The following is a 22,870-nucleotide window of genomic DNA, read 5'->3' on the forward strand; positions in this document are numbered from 1 at the left end:
CCGTCCTGGAGCCACCAGGATCAGTGAGACTGGTACAGATTCAGAGCCCATTTTATGCCCAATGAAGAATGGCTCTCTCTGGGGCTTGTGGAACTGTACCCAAGAAATGACAAACTCCAAGTGAGAAAGTAGGAAGGGAGACATATTCCATAATGTATTCATTGTGGCATGTGTTCGATCTGTGTACATTCTTCTACAACACTTGTTTACCCAGATGTAAGGGTTGTTTAGGGTTTTGAAGTTTAAACGCTTCTAATTTTTAAAAAATCTTCAGGGTCCAAATTTTTAATTTCAAACACTCAAATCTGAAGTTGTGCTTGACCAGCAGAGTGTGAATAACTAGTATTTATGAATCAGTAGAATTAATGAAGTAAGATTTTACACATACTTGACAAGAAACATTGAAAACAACATAGAAGTTTCTCATCTCAAGATCCTACGAATTCTTGGTGTTGCCAACAGAGAATGTCTCACTTTGTTTTTGAAGTGGTGTTTAACCATGTCCAAAAGAATCATAGCCCAAAAGCTATGGTCACAGCGTGTCAATAAGAACTACAATTTTTAAACTATCCCTTAGCCTTTATCCTCCAAATTCACCCCTTCTATTGGCTATAAGGTGCAAGATATCTTGTGTTACCCTCACCTCTGTAACTAGAACTATGCAGACTAAAGATTAGAATTCATCCCTTTTTGACTGGGCCCCTCAAGAGTTTTCAGGCCATTAGAAACAGAAGTACATTTCCAGATACAGAGAAGCTATGAATGAAGTCACTTCCTCTTGTCAACATATATTAAGCCCCATGGATATCACCATGGGCGGCACAGTGGTTAGCACTGCTGCCTCACAGTGCCAGGGACCCAGGTTCAATTCCCGGCTTGGGTCACTGTCTGTATGGAGTTTGCACATTCTCCCAGTGTCTGCATGGGTTTCCTCTGGGCACTCCGGTTTCTTCCCAGAGTCTGAAAGATGTGCTGGTTAGGTGGATTGCCTGTGCTAAATTCTCCTTCAGTGTACCCCAACAGGTGTCGGAGTGTGGCGACGAGGGGATTTTCACAGTAACTTCATTGCAGTGTTAATTTAAGCTGACTTGTGACCAACAAAAACTTTTAACTTGATCAGAAAATAAACGTCCTCTTCTGATACCGATCCAATAAAGAAATACCTGGTTTGTTTAAATATATGGCGTCGTGTTAAGTTTAGCCATTCCTTCAAACTGATGTTTAAAAAAAACTTAATGATACTGTGGGCCATTAAGGCTTTAGCTCAAAACTCAAAGAAATTAAGTCATAAAATGATAAAACAATTTTGCTTCTTCACAATCCTCCTCCTTCTCATTTACCTTGGCTGTTAATTGCCCAAAAGAAAATCAAACTGAACCTTTTAAAAAGGAGCTGAGGAATAAAATCCAAATATGTTGCAGATTCTAAGGAAGTAGAGATTGTCAAAATCTTACACAAATCTCTTCTGTTTTAGGAGCTATTATTTCTTCCAGAGCGCCGCCTGAGAGAAGACAGCAAAAATATCCCACTGTCGTGTCCAGATGGCAGATTCGTGCTCTTTGATGACAGCTTGGTGATGGTTCAGGTAAACGGCACAAGAAGGTTATGCAGAACTTGTATAGAAGACCAGTTAAAACCATAGAAATGACATAGCATAGAAGGGGGGAAATCGGCCCATCTGGTCCATGCTGACTCAAAGACTCCCCTGTCTTTCAGAGAAATTAACACCATTTCCTTTGTTAATCTGATAAACTATTCTGATTTGCAAATAATGGAATGGAGAATACATACTTATCTGGGATATTGAATTCATGGGAGAAAGTTACAGGCTGGAATCTAACCAAAGCTTTCATGTGCTTTCATCTGGAAATTTAAGGTGCATCTGAAGCCAGAATTGGAAGAATGCAAAGGTCTTGGAAGCCAGAGGGATTGGGCTGTTGGGGACAGAGAGACAAGTCTATAGAGAGATTTCAGTACAAGGATTTTAAAATGGAGGCATTGCTGGTCCAGCAGCTAATATAGGTTGATGATGGATGAAAGTGACTTCATGTGAATTAGGATTAGGAGGCAGGATGTGAATGAGCTGAAGTTTAAGCTAAAGAGAGCGGCATGGCCAAGATAGGTGGTGGGGAGATAGAGCCAGCTGTCTTAAATGCTCTCTCTTCGCTTATTTATTAGTATCACAAGTAGGCTTCCATTAACACTGCATTGAAGTTACTGTGAAAATCCCCAAGTCGCCACACTCTGGCACCTGTTCGGGTACACTGAGGGAGAATTTAGCATGGCCAATGCACACAACTGGCACATCTTTCAGACTGTGGGAGGAAACCGGAGCACCCGGAGGAAACCCACACAGACACTGGGAGAATGCGCAGACTCTGCACAGGCAGTGATCCAAGCCAGGAAGCGAACCCGGGTCTCTGGCATTGAGTCAGCACTGCTAACCTCTCTGTCACCGTGCTGCCCAGTTTGATGACGTTGTCGAAGGACAGCATGTAGATGAGCAATAGTGGGCCGTTCAACCCTCGGGTACTTCCAAAAGTAACAGTGCTGAGGATGGGGAAGTGGGTGGGGGCAGGGGGAGTTAGTTATAGAGGAGTTCTTCAACTATGATTGGTTTGATAAGAATGGAATCAGTAAATGCAGTCTCGTTCAGCTGGAAAGCAGAGAAGGAACGTTAGAGGAGGATGTTGTGGTGAAAGGCTGCAGCTGATGAGATGGGATATTGCACCGTGATCATAGTCAAGTAAGTTTCCATTTCTGACTCTGGTAAGGATCGTTTCAAGGCTGGAATTCAATTAGGGGGTTTAACGGTTCAATATAACAGTTATAGAAAATATTTTAGTGATGTTTGTTGAAGAACAAATAATGACTAGGAGACTAAAACTCTCATTTTCCAGTAGGACTTTTACATCTAGCTGGCAGGACAGGCTCACCTTAATGTCCGATCTCCCTTTATACTCCTCTGGATAACAGCCTAGATTATATGTTCTGGCACTTGACCTATAACCTTTCACTTAACAGCTGGCATGCAACCATTGACCAAAGGCTGACAGACCTCAAGTGGAACTGAGATGATAAACTCAGATCCTTCTTTGACAGCTTGGTGCCTCTGGCATTATAAGTTGTACAAGGGAGGTCATGCCTCACAAATTTGGTTGGGTTTTTTGAGGAGGTGACAAAAACGATTGACGAGGGAAGGGCCGTGGATGTTGTCTATATGGATTTTAGTAAAGCGTTTGACAAGGTCTGTCATGGCAGACTGGTGCAAAACGTTAAATCTCACGGGATAAAAGGTGAGCTAGCTAGATGGGTGGAGAACTGGCTTAGCCATAGAAGATAGAGAGTAGCAGTGAAGGGGTCTTTTTCCGGTTGGAGGTCTGTGACTAGTGGAGTTCTGCAGGGCTCTGCACTGGGACCTCTGCTGTTTGTGATATATATAAATGATTTGGAGGAAGATGTAGCTGGTGTGATCAGTAAGTTTGTGGACGACACAAAGATTGCTGGAGTTGCGGATAGTGTTGAACATTGTCAGAGAATACAGCAGGATATAGATAGGCTGGAACATTGGGCGAAGAAATGGCAGATGGAATTTAATCCAGATAAATGCGAAGTGATGCATTTCGGTAGATCTAATGTAAGGGGGAGCTATACAATAAATGGCAGAACCATCAGGAGTATAGACACACACAGGGACCTGGGTGTACAAGTCCACAGATCCTTAAAGGTGGCAGCACAGGTGGAGAGGGTGGTCAAGAAGGCATATGGCATGCTTGCCTTTATTGGACGGGGCATAGAATATAAAAGTTGGCATATGATGTTGCAGCTGTATAGAACGATGGTTAGGCCACATTTGGAATACTGCGTCCAGTTCTGGTCGCCACACTACCAGAAGGACGTGGAGGCTTTGGAGAGAGTGCAGAGAAGGTTTACCAGGATGTTGCCTGGTATGGAGGGGCTTAGCTATGAGGAGAGATTGGGTAAACTGGGGTTGTTCTCCCTGGAAAGACGGAGGATGAGGGGCGACCTAATAGAGGTGTATAAAATTATGAAGGGCATAGATAGGGTGAACAGTGGGAAGCTTTTTCCCAGGTCGGAGGTGACGAACACAAGGGGTCACGGGTTCAAGGTGAGGGGGCAAGGTTCAACACAGATATCGGGGGGACGTATTTTACACAGAGTGGGTGGGGGCCTGGAATGCACTGCCAAGCAAGGTGATTGAGGTGGACACGCTGGGATCGTTTAAGACTTATCTAGATAGCCACATGAACAGACTGGGAATAGAGGGATACAAAAGAATGGTCTAGTGGGCACATGAGCGGCACAGGCTTGGAGGGCCGAAGGGCCTGTTCCTGTGCTGTATTGTTCTTTGTGTATTTATTTACCTTACTCTTAGTTATATTATTCTTTTTCTCCCTAGGGTTCTGAAAGTAGCATCTACAAGCTTGACACACTGTGGGTGGAAACAATGGATAACATTAGCTCTGAAAGGTGAGGAGAAAGGTGTTTGGATCATTGTATTAGTTGTGTATCCATAGGGACGGGGTATATCCTCTTCGCTCTGCAGTAGTACATGTTGGTGTATGTTTCCCTGGTCCACTTGCAAGTATGGGTGGAATTTAGTGCCTTCCTCCCATGGCAAGTTGGGTGCTGGGGAGCATTTAATCAGGTGGGAACCTGGCAATTAATGCTCATTCGAGGACCTCATCCCAGCACCACTGGTAGTACCCCAAAGTGGGGCTGGCAATGTGTGAAACACAACAAGTAAATACATATGGGATTGTTTGTGGGCTCACGGCAGGGGGAAGGGGGGCGGAGGGGGTGGAGGAGGTTTCATGTGCAAAGGCACACAGTGCCTGATTTAGGGACCTGGCATCTCCCCTTGCTGCCAAACTTTCTCACCACGACCCCTCTCTCTGCATCATCACTCACCTAGTAGCCTGGGATCCGGCGATGATCCTGGGCATTGGGAGGGCGTAATTGCCAAATGGATACAAAATTGGCTTGATGGCAGAAGACAGAGGGTTGTTTTTCAAACTGGAGGCCTGTCCTCAGGGATTGGTGTTGGGTCCACTGTTGTTTGTCTGTTTTATTAATGATTTGGATGAGAATTTAGGAGGCATGGTTAGTAAGTTTGTAGATGACACCAAGATTGGTGACATAGTGGAAGGTTATTTAGGATTGCAACGGGATCTTGATTGGGCCAGTGGGCTGATGAATGCAGATGGGAGTTTAATTTAGATAAATGCGAGGTGATGCATTTTGGTAGATCGAACTAGGGCAGGACTTACTGAGTTAACAGTAGGGCGTCAGGGAGAGTTATAGAACAGAGATCTAGGAGGACAGGTTCATAGCTCCTTGGAGTCACAGGTGGACAGAGTGGTGAAGAAGGCATTCGGCATGCTTGGTTCCATTGGACAGAGCATTGAATGCAGGAATTGGGACGTCTTCTCCGGATAAATGCGAAGTGATGCATTTTGGAAGAAATAATGTAGGGAGGAGTTATACAATAAATGGCAGAGTCATCAGGAGTATAGAAACACAGAGGGACCTAGGTGTGCAAGTCCACAAATCCTTGAAGGTGGCAACACAGGTGGAGAAGGTGGTGAAGAAGGCATATGGTATGCTTGCCTTTATAGGACGGGGTATAGAGTATAAAAGCTGGAGTCTGATGATGCAGCTGTATAGAACGCTGGTTAGGCCACATTTGGAGTACTGCGTCCAGTTCTGGTCGCCGCACTACCAGAAGGACGTGGAGGCATTGGAGAGAGTGCAGAGAAGGTTTACCAGGATGTTGCCTGGTATGGAGGGTCTTAGCTATGAGGAGAGATTGGGTAGACTGGGGTTGTTCTCCTTGGAAAGACGGAGAATGAGGGGAGATCTAATAGAGGTGTACAAGATTATGAAGGGTATAGATAGGGTGAACAGTGGGAAGCTTTTTCCCAGGTGGGAGGTGACGATCATGAGGGGTCACGGGCTCAAGCTGAGAGGGGCGAAGTATAACTCAGATATCAGAGGGACGTTTTTTACACAGAAGGTGGTGGGGGCCTGGAATGCGCTGCCAAGTAGGGTGGTGGAGGCAGGCACGCTGACATCGTTTAAGACTTACTTGGATAGTCACATGAGCAGCCTGGAAATGGAGGGATACAAACGATTGGTCGAGTTGGACCAAGGAGCGGCACAGGCTTGGAGGGCCGAAGGGCCTGTTTCCTGTGCTGTACTGTTCTTTGTTCTTTGTCTTGCTATCTGTTATCACTCCTTGATTGTACAATATTTTCTAGAGGACAGTTGCTAGCAGATTCTGGAAAAGCTATGTTGATTACAAAATAGTCACAATGAACTCTTCACTATAATCCCTTCCGTTAGCGATTGTAAGAATATAATTCTGCAAAAAAAAACCTCACTGATGAATAGTTCACATTGTATGAAACTCCTTGAGCCAGGCATCCAATTTTTTTTACTTTATCCTGTGTGGAACTGTCAGCAGCATCTCAGCATATTTACATTTTCTCTAAGATTGTGGACTCAAAGCCTCCTGACACACAGCTGCAGTACTGGTGGAGTGCTGTGTAGTTGGAGATGACTCACCTCGCAGACCAGGAGCAACAGCTCTTCATGAGGCTCTGCCTTGAGTAACCAATACAAATATAGTTGGCTTCTTTAAAGCATTTGATTGCTAATCATCAGAGCTATGTAATCTTCCAGTAGCAATGGACTTCAGTCATGAGTTGTGTCACTTGCTGCATTCTGGGTATGTTAGGATGGAGCGTCTCACCCAACAGTTAAGAGAAGGGGCCTCTATTGTTGGGCAGTGTTACCCAATGTAAAGGCATCAAGGAACTACCATCTTCAAAACAAATGTGGCCTTATCAGAATTGTGTTCTGAAAAGCTCCAAGAATCATAAGTAAAAAGAGAGAGGGGAGGCATATGCAGAATTTTTACTTCTCCGGAAGAAGCTTGTCTCCAGCCAATGAGTAATAAGCTGATGATAGTTACTGATTCACTAGAAGATGTTTTGCAGTCCTTCTGTGTGAATTATTGTTCACCTTGAATAAATGTTAAGCTGATCGTGTTGCTTCATCTCGTCCCACTGCAGCACCTTCCCTATCACTAAACTGCCTTTGGCATCGCTCCTGTGTTGGTTGTTTTCCAGTGTTTTATAATGGAAAGTGCCAGCGCTCAGCCAAAGTTGGCAGCTGACCAATTTTAGTGAAAACTCTGGAAATTTCTTCCTAACTGCATAGCACATCATGGTTTGTGATTTTCCACAGTCTTATCTCTAAATGTAACAATTTTTCTGTTCGGGGACTTGAAGTCTCTTCCTGTATACCATATCGACACAATGTATTTCTGTTTTGTTCAGAAATCAATTGAAGGTCATTGTCCCAGAGGAAGAATTTATATTCACCATGCAAGATTCCCAGGATAAGGTGAGCAAAGAGTTTGGATTCTGACACAAGTGCAGGGGGGGTGATTGAGACCTGGTCACCTCTGGGACCTGAACTCTGAAGCAGCTTAGACAGATGGAATGGGTGTCTACCATTCTGGCTGTGTTAAGATGCCTTGTGAAATTCATTTCGATGATCTGAATGGAATTACTGTTTGGCCTAAGATTATATCTGGAAACTGCTCATAATTGACTCCAAACTTGAATTTCGGATAGCTGTGTAAGAAATAAGAGTTCACTGGTGAGTCTGAGATTGAAGGGAGCACAGACTTGAGGGAGATTTCTTCAGTTTGCTACATTAGTAACAACTTGCTATCGTTAGTTCACTGTTGCCACTTTGACTCTTTGGACATCATTCTGGCCTCTGAGTTACTCAAGGCCTTGAGAAGATGATGTCAACTAATACTCCAGTACAATTATAAGGGAATGCTTCATTAAAGTAGTGTTTTGGTTAGGATGTCAAGTCAAGGATTTGCCTGCTTGGTTCAAGATCCAATTGTTATTGAAGAATGTGAGGTGGTTCTCCCGGGGTCTTGTGCCACATTTACATTTCAACCAAAAGCAACTGCTGGTGGTTATCTCTGTGCAGTGTTACTGTGATCAAATTGGATAACAATGTAGTAACAGTGACTACACTACAAAATTAATTAGCTACCTGTGAAGCACTTCAGGACATTCTGAGGATGTTTTTTTTGCTGTCTCAAGTAAAACCTAAATTCATTATTTTGGAACACACGAGGAGATAGTGAGCAGAGGAATTCTTCCCAAAATGCTGATTTAAATAGAGGGTACTTACCTCCACGGTTCATTTCAACACCCCCCCCCCCCCCCCTCAGAAGGAAGAATTTTAATGCTTGGGGAATTAAAATTAGACGTTGCACGCTGTGTAGCTTCATGGGGTGAAGTGTAAGAGGCCCCAGAAAGGTTAATAATGCTGATAAAGGATGTTCTGTCAAAACTTTTCACCTTGAACTTTTCAGGACAAATACAAGAATAGCAATGTCGGGGGAAACAACTTTACACTGCATGAGAAGGGAGTGCTGATTGGTTGACAAGTGGACTCAAATTGATAGCGGTGTTGCCATGGAGAATGCACCAGTTAATGGTGACTGGCAATTGGCTGCTGCGCATTGTTTCAAAACTTAAACCGGGCAGCTTGACTCTGACCAGAGGAATGAATCAGCAAATGGCTATTACTTATTTTGTTTAGGTGAAACAGGAGCAATATGTGTACATGTTCTTTCTGTCAGCAAGGAACAGGGTCCTGTGCATTAATATATGTAGCTTCCAGTACATGCAGCTGCACACACTGAGCCCGACTGACAATCTTAAATTGGTTGTCAGTGTAATCTGAGTCCACTCGCCAACCAATCAGGGCACACTTTTCATACAATATATAGTTGTTGTTGCTTCCCCTGACATTGGTATTCTTGCGATTGTCTTGAGTGCAGGATGAAAAGCTTTGACAAAATGCCCTTTTTTTTTTAGCAGTATTAAGTTCTGTATTACCAAACGATTAAAAGTAAATGTTTTATCGAGCTCCATAAAAATGAGTAATGGTCCAGAATGATGCACCCAGAATGAATTTAAAATTCTTTAGTTTCATTTGAAAATGATGGGAATGTGAAATGACGGCAGTGTGTTATAGCTTTCCATCCAGGATGATTTCTGGTACTTTCCACGACACTCACCCGACCATTCTTGGCTTAGTGGATTATATTCATCTCAGTTTTGAGTTGGGGAGGTTGCAGATTGAGGTTGTAAACTCTAGGCTGGACACACAAGATTTCCTGGCAATACTTTTTTATCTTCATTCATGGGACATGGGTGTCGCTGGCTGACCAGCATTTATTGCCCTTCCCTAGTTGAGAAGATGGCGGTGAACTGCCACCTTGAATCGCTGCAGTCCATGTTCTGTGCGTTGATCCATAATGCTGTTAGGGAGGGAATTCCAGGATTTTGACCCAGTGACTGTGAAGGAATGGTGATATATTTCCAAGTCGGGATGGTGAGTGGCTTGGAGGGGAACTTGCAGGTGGTGATGGTCTCATTTATCTGCTGCCCTTGTCCTTCTAGATGGAAGTAGTCGTGGGTTTGAAAGATGCTGTCTCAGGATCTTTGGTGAATTGCTGCAGTGTATCTTGTAGATAGTACACACTGCTGCTACTGAGCGTCGGTAGTGGAGGGATGAAGCTAATCAAGACAGTTCTTCATTGCTGTTAGCTCCACAAACATTATAAAAAGCAGACAAACTGGTTGGCAATCTCATTTACTGTTTGAATGTGTTACATTCATGGGAAAGATGATAGGCATGGACTTTCCTTTGTTTTTTAAAAAAAGTCTTTGGTTAGTGTAAGGATGAAAACAAGTTTCAACACCTGAATACTTTAATTGTCAGGAAAAGGCAAGTGACAGGCTTTGTAAGCTTTAAAAGAAAGACACATGTTTATTGTTCGACAACTGAATATAACCAACTAGTCCCATGCTCACATTCAGGAAAAGATTGCAGTTATAAAAATGGCATGTGTTTGTGTTTTATGATTTCAAGAGGTCTTTGTTGCACTTGCTTTTCCCTGGGTTTAAGACTTGAAACTATGCAGGCCTGTAATACTCCTTGTTCAGTGAAGCAAAACTTTGGGAGTTTAGAAGGACAGAGTGGCTGTTGTTTTATGTTCACAGTAGCAGATTTATCTTGCTACACTCCAGCTGAAGTCCTGGCAGAGTGTTCAAGGCCAACTTGAGTCTTTGCCTACCTGTGGTTTAGGAGCAGATGTTAGGCAGGGCCTTTGCCCTTTGGCATGGGCTGCCTGTCTGACCAGAATCTGCTTTCCTAAAACCATTCAGAAAGGTTGTTTCTATCATGTGACCAGGGCACCTTTTCGCACGGACCTGATCGACAGTTTCTGATGAGGTTATTGTCGGACACTGAAGTGTGGATGTCACTCATCCATATAGCATCTTGATAAGAGATCTTTTCACTCGTTGTTTATGGATTTCTTCTGGTTGCTAACATGCTATGTTGCAGCAGAGGCTGCAAACTGTATTCTCAAATTGGTTAGAGAAATGGAACTGTAATCATAGATGCTGAAGGAGGCCATTTGGCCCATCGAGTCTGCACCAACTCTCCGACAGAGCATCTCACTCGGGCACTATCCCCATAACCTCACGTATTTATCCCACTAATCTTACACATCTTTGGACACTAAGGGCAATTTAGCATGGCCAATCCACCTAACCTGCACATCTTTGAGCTGATGTGGAGATGGTGGCGTTGGACTGGGGTAAACACAGTAAGAAGTCTCACAACACCAGGTTAAAGTCCAACAGGTTTATTTGGTAGCAAAAGCCACTAGCTTTCGGAGCCTTAAGCCCCTTCCTCAGGTGACAATTAAAGCATTCCTCACCTGAAGAAGAGGCTTAAGGTTCCGAAAGTTTGTGGCTTTTGCTACCAAATAAACCTGTTGGACTTTAACCTGGTGTTGTTAAACTTCTTACCATCTTTGAGCTGCAGGGGCACCTGGAGGAAACCCACGCCGACGGGGAGAATGTGCAAACTCCGCACAGACAGTGACCCAAGACTGGAATTGAACCCGGGTCCCTGGTGCTGTGAGGCAGCAGTGCTAACTACTGTGTGCCGTTCGAGGGTCATCTGACTCAAAAAGTTGGCTCTATTTTCTCTTCACCAGATGTACCAGATCTGCTGAGATTTTCCAGCATTTTCTGTTTTTGTCTCAGATTCCAGCATCTGCACTAATTTGCTTTTTTGAACATTAGTTGTGTTCTTACAGTTCCATATGTGAGCAAGGAAAAAGGTCACCTGACCTCGCATTTTCTTTAGAAAGTGTCCATGTCGAGTTTATACTTCAATATTAAGATTTCATAAGTTTGCATTGTGTGAGTGTGATGGTATGACGTTGATGATTTATTGCTGTTTGTCTACATTACAACAGTGATTATACTTCATACTTGGCTGTGAAGAGTTTTGGGATATCCTCAGGTTGTGAACAGTGTAATTTAAATGCAAAATGTTCTCACATGTTCACTCTCTTCACCCTGTTGTCACTCCACCCCCTCCCCCACCCCCCCCCAACTGTCTCCTGTTCTGATCCACAGATGGTGTGGTTTTGGAAGCTGAACCAAGCCATTCGGCAACATCTGGACGGCAAGCTGGATTTCCCTTTGTGGGGGGAAGAAAGCTCTGAGAATTCATGCAGTGTCCCTGCGTGCCGTTTTGCTGCCTACACTTTTATCAATAATCCTCGATTTAAGGATGCCGTCTACGAGGGAGACTGGTATCAGGGGAAACTCCAGGGCAGGTACGTGTTTCTGGAGAGTTTCCTAGACTTTTCAACCAAGGTCAAACTTGAAGAACCAAGCTGAAAAATATGCTTGATATATTTGGATGATTAACCATGGTGCAATGTTTCCTGAGCAAAATGAAGCTTTGCCACCCAATGGCTGTTCGATTGGTGTTTACTTGTACAGCGGAATATCTTTTCCACACTCCGATTGAGAGTATGTATATCGAACTGTGATAAGTGTGATTAAAAAAGAAAGTATGCAGCAGTGAGAGAAGAGATTTGATCAGCTGTAGGGAGCTGTGTGAGGAGTTTTGACCAACTGTAATGTTAAGAACACAGCTGGTGAACACTGGGTTATTCCAAATCTCAGAAGGGAAGCATGAAACAAATATATTTTGCAATTTGGTATAATGTGAGGAAAGATTGGAAAACCAGAGAATGATGTCCTCGATGTGATGGTTTTAAATAAAATGTGTTTATTAAACAATAAAATAAACAGCAATACAATCAACTAGAAGCACACTTAACTAAAACAATGGCTGTACACAATATCACTAATTAATATCGCTAATTTTATCCTGTTCCAAACACCTTCATTTGACTACCTTCAGAGCTAATTCTCCACAAAATTCTACAACATTTTATTGGTTTTTAAAAACTATAAACAAAATCCAGTAATCGTTACCACACCAGGCAGTTATATCTTTTTGGTGTACAGTTTTTCCATTTGATTTTCCCTTATCTGAACTAACCTCTTCAGAAGTCAAACTTAATTACCTTCATTTCGTGAGTCTACCTTTTAGAATGCAAATGCAAAGTTCACACCTTGTCTCCTCCTTTGCACCTCTAACACCCAATTCAAACAATTATGTTCTATTCCCCATACCAACTTGCCTTAAGTCAACATCTGTTTGCTGTGTTGCTCGGCTCATCAACTTATCAAAAGCACTAGTCCTAATAACGCAACCGCACTGTCCCTATCTTTAAGCAGCCTGCATTTTCCAACAGTTTTATATGAAGATGTATAACCAACAGAAAACATTCACATTTATTGGATTCCTTTGATATTTTCATGTCATCACTATTTTTCTTGGAGCAGTGAATGAGGAACATTGATCAGCTTTCGCATTGGTGCCTGTATTATGTTTCTCCAACTGTCTTCATTTTTAAATCTTCTGCCTAACTCCAAATAGCATATGCAAAGTTTCTCAATGGCTAATTAAGGTTCCTTCTGTCTAGCTGTATTACACCTCTGGTCTGTCTCTGTGCCCATAGCTACATGTTTAATCTCTTGTTGAGTGAAATGTGTTTCTGGTCACAGATTGAGAAAAATACCTCATCACTGAGTTTTATGACCTATCAAGTGAGGCCACAGTGTTTTCTCGCCTGAATGGCAGAAACACCAACTTTTGGAGCTGTCTTTCGACCATATTTTGCCAATATGGTTCCTAACTCTGGAACTGGCTAGTCTTCAGGAATATCGCTAATGACAAATTGAATATTATTGACAAATAATCTTGTAGTTTTGTTTACAAACTTATTGCAAAAATTTGGTTTTATAAATATGTCTATGGCATGCAAAAGCAAGAGGTAACATTACCTTAAAAGAAAATACTGGTTTGGTCACAGTTTGACCATTGTCCAGTTTGGCTGCCTTACTTGAGGAAGGTGAGCAAATCTGCGGCAGGCACTGTCTGGAAGGGTGGCGGATCCGGGTTCAGTCATAATTTTAAAAGATAGTGACTTGTAAAGGTAAATATTTTCAGGACTGTAAGGATAGTGGTATTAATTGTTGATGCTCTTCTAAGAGCTGACACAGGCATGATGGGTTAGCCTGCCATCTTCTACCCTCCAGAAGTTTCAATTCATCCAAAACTCTTGCTGCCCGTATCCTAACTTGCACCAAGTCCTACTGGCACTGATGCCCTCTAAGAGAATTGGTAAAATGGCAAATCCTTATTTCTATGAGTGAACACAGGTTCAAGCTGTGTGGACTTGCATACCCTGGGAGTGAAAGCCCTTCACTGGGTATGAGCCCTGATGATCAGAAACTTGTGGGTTGTGGATCCACATTTTCTGACCTGCGCTCCCTGCCAGTGCTGTTTATTGCTGGGTGGGTCCGGTTGTAGGGCACCACCTTGGGCACCATCTTAAATTTTTTTAGGACTAAGGATGCAGATGGCAGCAGTCAGTAATTGGTATTTTCATTGCTTTAGTGGAATAATGAAATGGCCAGATGGACGAAATTACATTGGAAATTATGAAGCAGGTCTGGAACATGGGTAAGAAATGTCAAGACTACCTACTTCCACCTCCATAACATCGGCTGACTCTGCCCCTGCCTCACCGCACCACTTACCGCAACCCTAATCCAAGCCTTTTTTTAAACCTCTAAGCTTGACCGTTCCAGCAATCTCTGGGCTGGCCAGCCATCTTCCACCCTCCAGAAATTTCAATTCGTCCTAAACTCTTGCTGTCCGTATCCTAACTGGCACCAAGTGCAATTGACCAATCACCCCTGTGCTTGCTGACCTACAGTGGCCTGCAAGCTCCCAGGCCAGCAACACCTCAATTTCAAAATCCTCATCCTTATTTTTAAGTAAAGTTAAATAAAATAGATTTTCCTCTCGATGTCACTCCTCAAACCTGACAATCATCTCCAATTCTGACCATTTGCTTCCCTTGTTTTCATTGCTCCATCATTGGTGGTCATGTCTTCAGCTGCCTATTTCTGCAAGGCCCTCTCCAAATTGCTCTGTCTCCCTCTGTATCACCATTTAAGACACTCATTTAAAACCTATCTCTGACCAAGCTTTTGGACATCTGTCCTAACATCCCCTCACGTGGCTGATTTGTTAACTTCAGTCTGATTTACTTTGTGAAGCACTTGGGATATTTTCCTATTTTAAGGTGTCATATGAGTACAATTTTTTCTGTAAAATGAAAGCAGCAAAGACTCAATAGTCAGCAGATCTGGCAGCATCTATGGAGAGGTCACCAATCTGAAACATTTGTGAAGCTGGTGCATTGTAACTTTCCCACCTCGGAATATTTGTCATCTCTTTGATTAAGGACTTGAATGGCAAAGTGAAATGACAGCCATTTTACTCTCGAGTTGGCCCAAAATCCGGCTCAGCCAGAAGAGACGGTGATCCAGTCTGTCTGATATCTTTTAAAGATCCTCATTGATCTCCTGTGCAATGGTCAGTTAGGTGCTGATCTTGCCTCTGAAGTGACCGAAGTCTGTTCAGTATGGGGTAGCCACTGTCCCCAGGATGTCTCCCACGCTGAGCATCCTCCTTTTTAAAACCCACTTTTAAAATCTCCCTCTCTGATCATTTTTTTTTGGTCACCTATCCTAAAATCTGCTCCTATGACCCTGTCAGTTTTGTCAGATTATGCTCTTGTGAAGTGATTTGGGACATTTTTGCTGTGTTAAAGATGTTTTCAAAGCAAGCTGTTATTTAAATGTGTAAGGCAGAATTCAGTGCTGTTTTATTGCTTGGACATGAGGTGAAGATGCTGGCATTGGACTGGGGTGGGCACAGTAAGAAGTCTCAACCCCAGGTTAAAGTCCATCAGATTTATTTGGAATTGCGAGCTTTTAGAGCGTTGCTGAAGAAGGAATAGTGCTCCGAAAGCTCGTGATTCCAAATAAACCTGTTGGACTTTAACCTGGTGTTGAGACTTCTTACTATTGCTTGGAGGAGTGGATGAAGTTGGAGTCTACAGGACAAATGGAAGCACTCCACATCCATTTTACCATCGAGAATTTGCCCTGCAGGTATCCTTTTTGATTAGCTGAGCACAAAACTGGGATATCCCTGCCTCTTTATAGCATTTGTTTAGATAAGAGAGAACAGCCTTGAACAGCTGGCGTGGTCAGCATACAGCTTTGATCAGAAGTCCAGCAAGTCTACGGATGGTCACAGGTGGATAGGAGGAAGAGGAGCCCAAGTGGCCCCTGGGAAATTAAGAATACCACCGATCTATGAGATTATTACTAACTTCTGCTTTGTTCCAGCTTTGGTGTGTATGTTACTCCTGCAGGGCCAGAGATCTTTGATTGTTACAAGTGTCACTGGAAAAGAGGGAAGATGCATGGCTATGGCATCTGTGAGTAAGTACCTCAAATCACTGATTCCACTTTGTGGTCACCTCTCAGGCTTTGAAACTACATGGATCTGTTTTGATGGGCGGGATTTTCCGTGCAACCCGCTGTGCATTTCGTGACAGCAGAGGCGGCTGCCATTGGTGGGATCTTCTGGTCCTGCTGTTGTCAGTGGGGTTTCCCACCCCTTGCTGCCTTGATGCCCACCGTGTGGGTGTGACATTGGAGGAACCAGAAACTCCCGTTGGTGTGAACAGCTGGAAAGTTCCGTCTGATAACTCAAACTCCTACTTGACTCATGCTATCTGTCCTTGATTAACCCATGGATCCTTCCAAAGTGTGCACTAATTTTTATCCCTATTTCTAGATGCTAAAATATTGCCTACAGCTGACAGACCAACCGGTTTATAATTGCCCAGTCTGTCTCCTCTCCCTCCTTGAAAGGATTTCTCAATTCTCTATCTCCTAGTCCTCTAACAAAATTGGCTTTTTTAAGGGTCGGTGAATACTTCTACTACTTCTCTCTGCCAACCCAGTGACGTAACCATCATGGGTCTGGTGATTTGTTTCCGAACTAATTCTTTCTCTAAGTATTGTTCCACTTTTTTTGTGAAATAATCTTTCTTACAATGTGATATAAACAAAAGGTGTTGGAAAAACTCAGCTGGTCTGGCAGCACCTGTGGAGAGAGAAACGGAGTTAACGTTTCAAGTCCAATGTGACTCCTCTTTGGACCTGAAGATGGGCAGGAATGTGATGGGTTTCATGCTGTTGAAAAAGGGGGAGGATCAGGGGGAGTAAAAAGGGAAGGCCATGGGTAGGTTCAAGGGCAGGGGGAGATTAAAGATGACCAAGATGTCTTGGAAGAAAAGGCAAAGAGAGTGGAAATTGTAGTCGTAAAGGAACAACATTTTGGCCAGAGTAGCTGCTAATAACGGAATAAAGGTCAAATATGAAATGAAGGTACAGACTGACACTAGGGGAAATCAAATACAAAATGGAGGACAGAGTTCATGGTCTGAAGTTGTTGAACTTTATATTGGAAGATGAGGTTCTGTTCCTGAAACTTGAGCTGGACTTCACTGCAAAGTTGTAGCAGGCCGAGGACATCAATATGAGCATGAGAGCAAGGTGGCGAATTGAAATAGCAAGCGCTCCGAAGGTTGGGATCATGCTTGCCGATTGAACGGTCACCCATCTCTCTTGATAGGGAAGGGAGAGTTTTGGATTGAGGCTGGAGCAAAGGATAGAAGTTCAAATAGGAGCTTGGAGGAAGAGTTTTGGCAAAATATCCTGTTATCATACCAATAGGTAGTATTACAATTGGGTTCTTTAATGATACAAGGCTACTGGAGGAGTTTTCTCCCCATTCTCTTTGTTCCTATCCGGAAGACAGAGCCATGCTGAGTTACCAATGTGCAAATGCTGGTGCTTCTCTGGTGCCTCCTACAAGTGGCTGTTGACTGGCCGTCAATTATCATGTAATTCTACCAATTGCAGTGGAGCTGCTCCTGGCTTTTCCTGATCTCTTTCTCGATTTCTAATAGGGATTACTAGATATGGATTAGGAACAGTGGCGAGGATTCCAAGCCCCTTCTCCCGGCATCGCCCTGGCTGTGTTAAATCAGCACACACTATATATTGAAAACCTAGGTGCTTCAAGGCCTGTTGGGCGTAATACTACACAGCTCAGTCTGTAAACATGTATCAAATGAATTTGTTCCCAGGTATGGAAATGGAATGACTTACAAAGGCTATTTTCAAGACAACCAACGGCATGGATTTGGAATTCTACACTGCTCTCAATTGGAAAAACTTCCCTTTAAGTACGTTGGACATTGGGAGAATGATAAGAAGGCTGGATATGGAGTATTTGATGACCTTGACAGGTATGAGGCAATATAAGCAGTTGTGACTAAACTGAAGCAATAGGCAGGAGAACTGATCAGCTAAATTATTCCTTGTTACAAAACAGCTTTGATATATCATCAACCTCTGCAATTGGCCTCTGTGATTTCCAAAAGAAAGTAAATATAGCTCTTGGAGCTAAAGGGATCAAGAGATATGGGGGCGAAGGCAGGATCAGGATATTGAATTTGATGATCAGTCATGATCAAAAAGAATGCTGGAGTAGGGTTGATGGGCCGAATGGCCTACTCCTGCTTCTATTTTCTGTTTCTTTTTCTATATGTAAAACAAAGGTGAACTTTACTGTTAATCACCCAAATTTAGGTGGTCAATCTTGATTTTTATTTTGCCTTTATGCCATTGCTTAGCACTAGTTTTAACATTGTGGTCCCTATCGCACTAGTTTTAACATTGTGGTTCCCATAGGTTTTGTGTCCATTCCATTGAATTACTTGATCATTTTAAAAAACCTTTCCAACTTCTGAAATGAGGGTTTCTCTACAATAGAGTTAATCCAACCTGTCCTGAGGGCTTAAAAGGCTAAATTCTGTTATCATTCTGATGGTTGTGTGCTGTATCCCCTCCAAGGCCATTATATATTTTACTGTGGTGTAGTGCCTGACACGGAATACAATACTCCAGATAGGTCCCATCTAAACTCTACAATTAAAGCTATCCACTCCCCCCACCATTTGAGATGAAGATGAATTCAATTCATCATTTTGTATTAGGTTGTATAACATTTTGTACATGTCCTTCAGCTTTTAGTGACAGTTACCAACCCATGTCGCACAGTTACCTTTTTATTCCAAGTGCTAATAATCTCTTGGGTTGAATCTACTGTTGTGACAAGGGTCTCACCTGCTGGTTGGAGAACTGGCAGAAGCCCCCTGTTGCCACTGGTGAATAAGACCTGTAGGAATTAGGTATCCATCAGGCACTTAACTGCCAGGGTCGAGCCTTCCCTAGGACTTACAAACCTGTGGACAGAAATTCTTGTCCCTGTGGTTAGGCAGGAGGAAGGCGATTAGGGGGAAACAAGGCACAGTGACTCTCAGTGCCTCCTGCCTCCACCTCCCTTCTTCCCTGTGCCGGTCCCTTGATCAGACACTGGGCGCAATCTTACTGCCAGTTCATGCCACGCTCCTGCTGCAGTGAAGACAGAATTTGGCAGAAAGCCAAATCTCCACTCTCTGTAGTGGGATGGGAAAATCCCACTGGCGTGAATGGTCGGAAAAGTCCGGCCACTGAGTGCCTTTGAAAGTGGCACCATCCCTGGAAGTCTACTAGTGAAGCCAACAGAGTTTGCTTTCTGGGTTCCCCGCTTGGGACAGGCCTGGCCACCACAGGTTTAATACCCACAGCACGATGAGGTCCTTCAGTGGGCATTAGCCATTTATGAACCTTAATTAGTATCTGTGCAGGAAGGCTGGCCATGAGTCTTTGTGCCTTAGACTGATTGGGCGGAGACGGAATAGATAGTGCACATGTCACTCTTCTGCCCAACTAAATGTCCCCCTATCTCCAAGCTCGCCATCGGAAGGGTAGTGGCAACCAACTCCATTCCTTGTGTGGAATTTTCTTCCATGCCTCTGGAAGTCCATACATACAACAACTATAGGCACTTCCCCTACGATGTGTTCTTATTTAGTTTTCCTGCAGAATTCAGATTAAATGAACTTGACTCAGTCAGAAGCTCATTTGATTGAGTTGTATGGTTGTGGGTACCAACTCTGCTCTGCATTTAAGTCCCCAGGTCAAGGTTGACACTTCAATACAGCATGGGAAGAGTGCTTGTATTTTGCAAGGGTGATTGGAAATGCAAAACTTATCTGTGGAAACATTATTTCTGTGTCTGAGATGTGAGCATAGCTGGAAAACCCAGAATTTGTTGCCTATTCCTGATATAATCATAGAATCCCTACAGTGCAGAAGGAGGCCATTCGGTCCATCGAGTCTGCACTGACCGCAATCCCACCCAGGCCCTATCCCCATAACCGTACTTATTACCCTGACATTAAGAGGCAATTTAGCACGGCCAAACAACCTAACCTGCATATCTTTGGAGTATGGGAGGAAACTGGGACACCCGGAGGAAGCCTACACAGACACACGGAGAGTGTGCAAACTTCACACAGACCCAAGCCGGAAATCGACCCGGGTCTCTGGCGCTGTGAGGCAGCAGTGCTAGCCACTGTGCTGCTCAAATTACTTTTGTGAAGATGGTAGTGAGCTACTTCTTGAGCCACTGCAGTCCACATGGTGATCAGACTTCTTAGGAAGATGGTAAATTAGAATGACTTCTTTTAGAAAATAATACTTTGGGATGTGCTATGAAGTAAGGTAAGTGTAATATGTTTGAGAGAATTGGGTGACCGTAAACATATGGTTTATGAAGTTTTCTACCATAGGTGGTTTTCCTCACCACCTGCCTGGGTCTGTCATAGACTCATTGAGAGAATTTATACCACAGAAGGAGACCATTTGCCCCAACGAGTCTCTGCAAGAGCACTTTGGCCAGTCGCTCTATCTGACACTTTGCTAATAGCCCTTTCCCTTCAGGTACTTATCCAATCCCCTTTTAAAAGCCACGATTGAATCTGTTTCCACCGGGCGGTGTGTTCCAGATCCTAACCGCTCGCTACATGAAAAGATTTTTCTTCCTGTCACTTCTGATTTTTTTACTGATCACTTTAACCACAATCAATTTCAGCCCAGCCATGCTATACAATTCCTTTCAGGCTGTTCAGGTTTCTGAATCATGATCAGAAGTGGTGGAACTCCTTGGGAGTCAGATGCAAAGCAAAATTTGCATCTGACCTATACTGATCAGGAGGTGAAAGGGGAAGTGCTTGCTACATGTAGAGGGAAGTTTACTCTGACCTATGTTATACCCAACCTGCGAGTGTTTGGAACATCAAATCTCGAGCACTTCATCTAATCTGCACCTGAACTCAGCATGAGTGAGTTCAAGAGATGGGTGAAGAAAGCCAGAGGAGAAGCAAAGAAAAACTGACACTATGTTCAACAAGCACATTTGCTTTGCTTTTCTCTGTTTGATGGGGCTTTTTCTGACTTTAGCTGAATATTCAATTTTAAAACTCTCTGGTTATATATAGGGGAGAGAGGTACATTGGCACATGGCTGGAAGACTGCAAGCATGGGAGTGGCATTGTTATCACACAATCTGGGCTCTGCTATGAGGGCAACTTTCAATACAACAAGATCATGGTAAGTAGAAAGCAGTAAGTTTGTGGACCCAGTGTAGTGCAGAACACCAGCCTTTCCTCTCCTCACCTTGTTAAACAGAGGCTCAGTCTGCTCTTGGACTGATGGTTTGAGGAAGAACAGGGTAGTTATCCCTGGTGTCCGGTCAATGTTTATCCCTCAAAGAACATGACAAAAATAGATTATCTAGTTGTATATCTTACAACAGAGACACTGGCTGAATTTCCAAAGTATGCTATTGGCTGTGAAGTACTTTCATCCTGAGATTGTTAAATAAATGCAAGTTCTTTCTTTCTTGACCTTTATTGCCTTTGCAAGGTGATTAAACTTCTTCCGACAGACCTTTGACATGACACTGATGCTCACTGACATATGCGCAGATGAGTTTCTTTTCTCCGACCACTCCAGGGATGGAAACCCTCCTTTATCAGATCACAATAACGCCTCCACATTATGTTGTTCCGTTCCTTTCGCAGATGGCATGGCTTCTGGGTTTTCCCCTCGAAAGCGCCTGCAAGCCTATTCTGCACTCTCTCTATAAAGATTTCCTTCCACCCGGGCAGCAGTCCGAATGATCAGTTTCTAGCCAGACTCTAATCTTTGTCCTATCCCAGCAATATGCAACAGAGCTGAGCCTGGGGATTTTGAGATGGGGTCTGCTTTGAGATGATCAGTAACTGGATGCCCTGTTATCCTGTACTTGATGTGTCAAAGAGAGGCCCAGAAATGTTTAAGGTCTGGTTTTCTACCAGATTAGTTAATCATCTCCTCACAGAAAATGGTATTCACGTTTGCTTAGAACACGACGTTTTAAGGAGTAATTCATTGTGTAAAATGCATTCGGGTGATTAAAAAATGCACAGCAAATGTCCCACTAATGCAGTAGGAGATTTGCTTTGGAGGCAGTTAGTTGGTCTTCTGTATCTAGTGGAACAAACTTTTTTCTTCAATGGCTGTTTATGCAGAGCAAGATATTCGTCTCTAATTGGATTAGAATTTTGCCCATCATCCAATAAATTGTGAATCTCCACAGATTACATGTGTAAATCTGTAAACAGACTTGTCCTGCTTCTTGGTTGTTTCTGTAACAAGAGAGTTTGGCTCTCAACATCATCTCCGAGGGGCTAGTGGAATGATTTGAGTTTGGCTTGCTTTGGGGTTTAAAAACAAAAGGGTGGCATGGACAATCATAGATTCATAGAATCCTACAGTGCAGAAAGAGGCCATTCGGCCCATCGAGTCTAAACCAACCACAATCCCACCCAGGCCCTATCCCTATATCCCTACATATTTACCCACTAATCCCTCTAACCTATGCATCCCAGGGACACTAAGAGGCAATTTAGAATGGCCAATCAACCTAGCCCGCACATCTTTGGACTGTGGGAGGAAACCCACGCAGACATGGAGAATGTGCAAACTCCACACAGACAGTGACCTGAGCCGAGATTCAAACCCAGGTCCCTGGAGCTGTGAAGCAGCAGTGCTAACCACTGTGCTACCGTGCTGCCCTAGTTGAGCCTAAGGGCCTGTTTCCATGTTGTATACCTCTGACTCTATGGCTTCTATCTTGCTGTTGTGGGCCTACCTGAAGTTTTATTTTCAATAGCATCACCCGCTAGATCACAAAGCAAATCTTTATGGTGCAGTATATTGGAAGCAGAACATGTTAAGACATTAGGGAAAGATAAGATGATGGTGAGTGACTGAAACAGATTGAGCCATAGAAAATCAGACACCAAGGCTGAGATGCTCATTGAGTAGCAAAGGTACCAATATGCACATTGTCCAGTAAGTTCATTTGGTTGTACAATGAGCGCCTGAGTAGCACCAAGCTGACCAGCATCTATTTGGAACATGTACTGATGGGGAGG

The 22,870-nt window shown here is 43.4% G+C and overlaps 1 protein-coding gene across 2 annotated transcripts in view; it reads left to right on the plus strand.

Moving 5' to 3' along the window:
- LOC144495630 (ALS2 C-terminal-like protein) overlaps positions 1–22,870 on the plus strand; it is a 104,780-nt gene that overhangs the window by 43,995 nt on the left and 37,915 nt on the right. For both annotated transcript variants that reach the window (XM_078215864.1, XM_078215865.1), the window contains exons 9-16: positions 1,475–1,585; positions 4,421–4,491; positions 7,365–7,431; positions 11,562–11,764; positions 13,966–14,031; positions 15,774–15,869; positions 17,588–17,749; positions 20,888–20,999. In XM_078215864.1, the coding sequence (XP_078071990.1) occupies positions 1,475–1,585; positions 4,421–4,491; positions 7,365–7,431; positions 11,562–11,764; positions 13,966–14,031; positions 15,774–15,869; positions 17,588–17,749; positions 20,888–20,999 (888 nt within the window). The remainder of the gene's footprint in view (positions 1–1,474; positions 1,586–4,420; positions 4,492–7,364; positions 7,432–11,561; positions 11,765–13,965; positions 14,032–15,773; positions 15,870–17,587; positions 17,750–20,887; positions 21,000–22,870) is intronic.

The sequence above is a fragment of the Mustelus asterias genome, chromosome 7 (genome assembly GCF_964213995.1).
Source record: "Mustelus asterias chromosome 7, sMusAst1.hap1.1, whole genome shotgun sequence".
Lineage (NCBI taxonomy): Eukaryota > Metazoa > Chordata > Chondrichthyes > Carcharhiniformes > Triakidae > Mustelus > Mustelus asterias.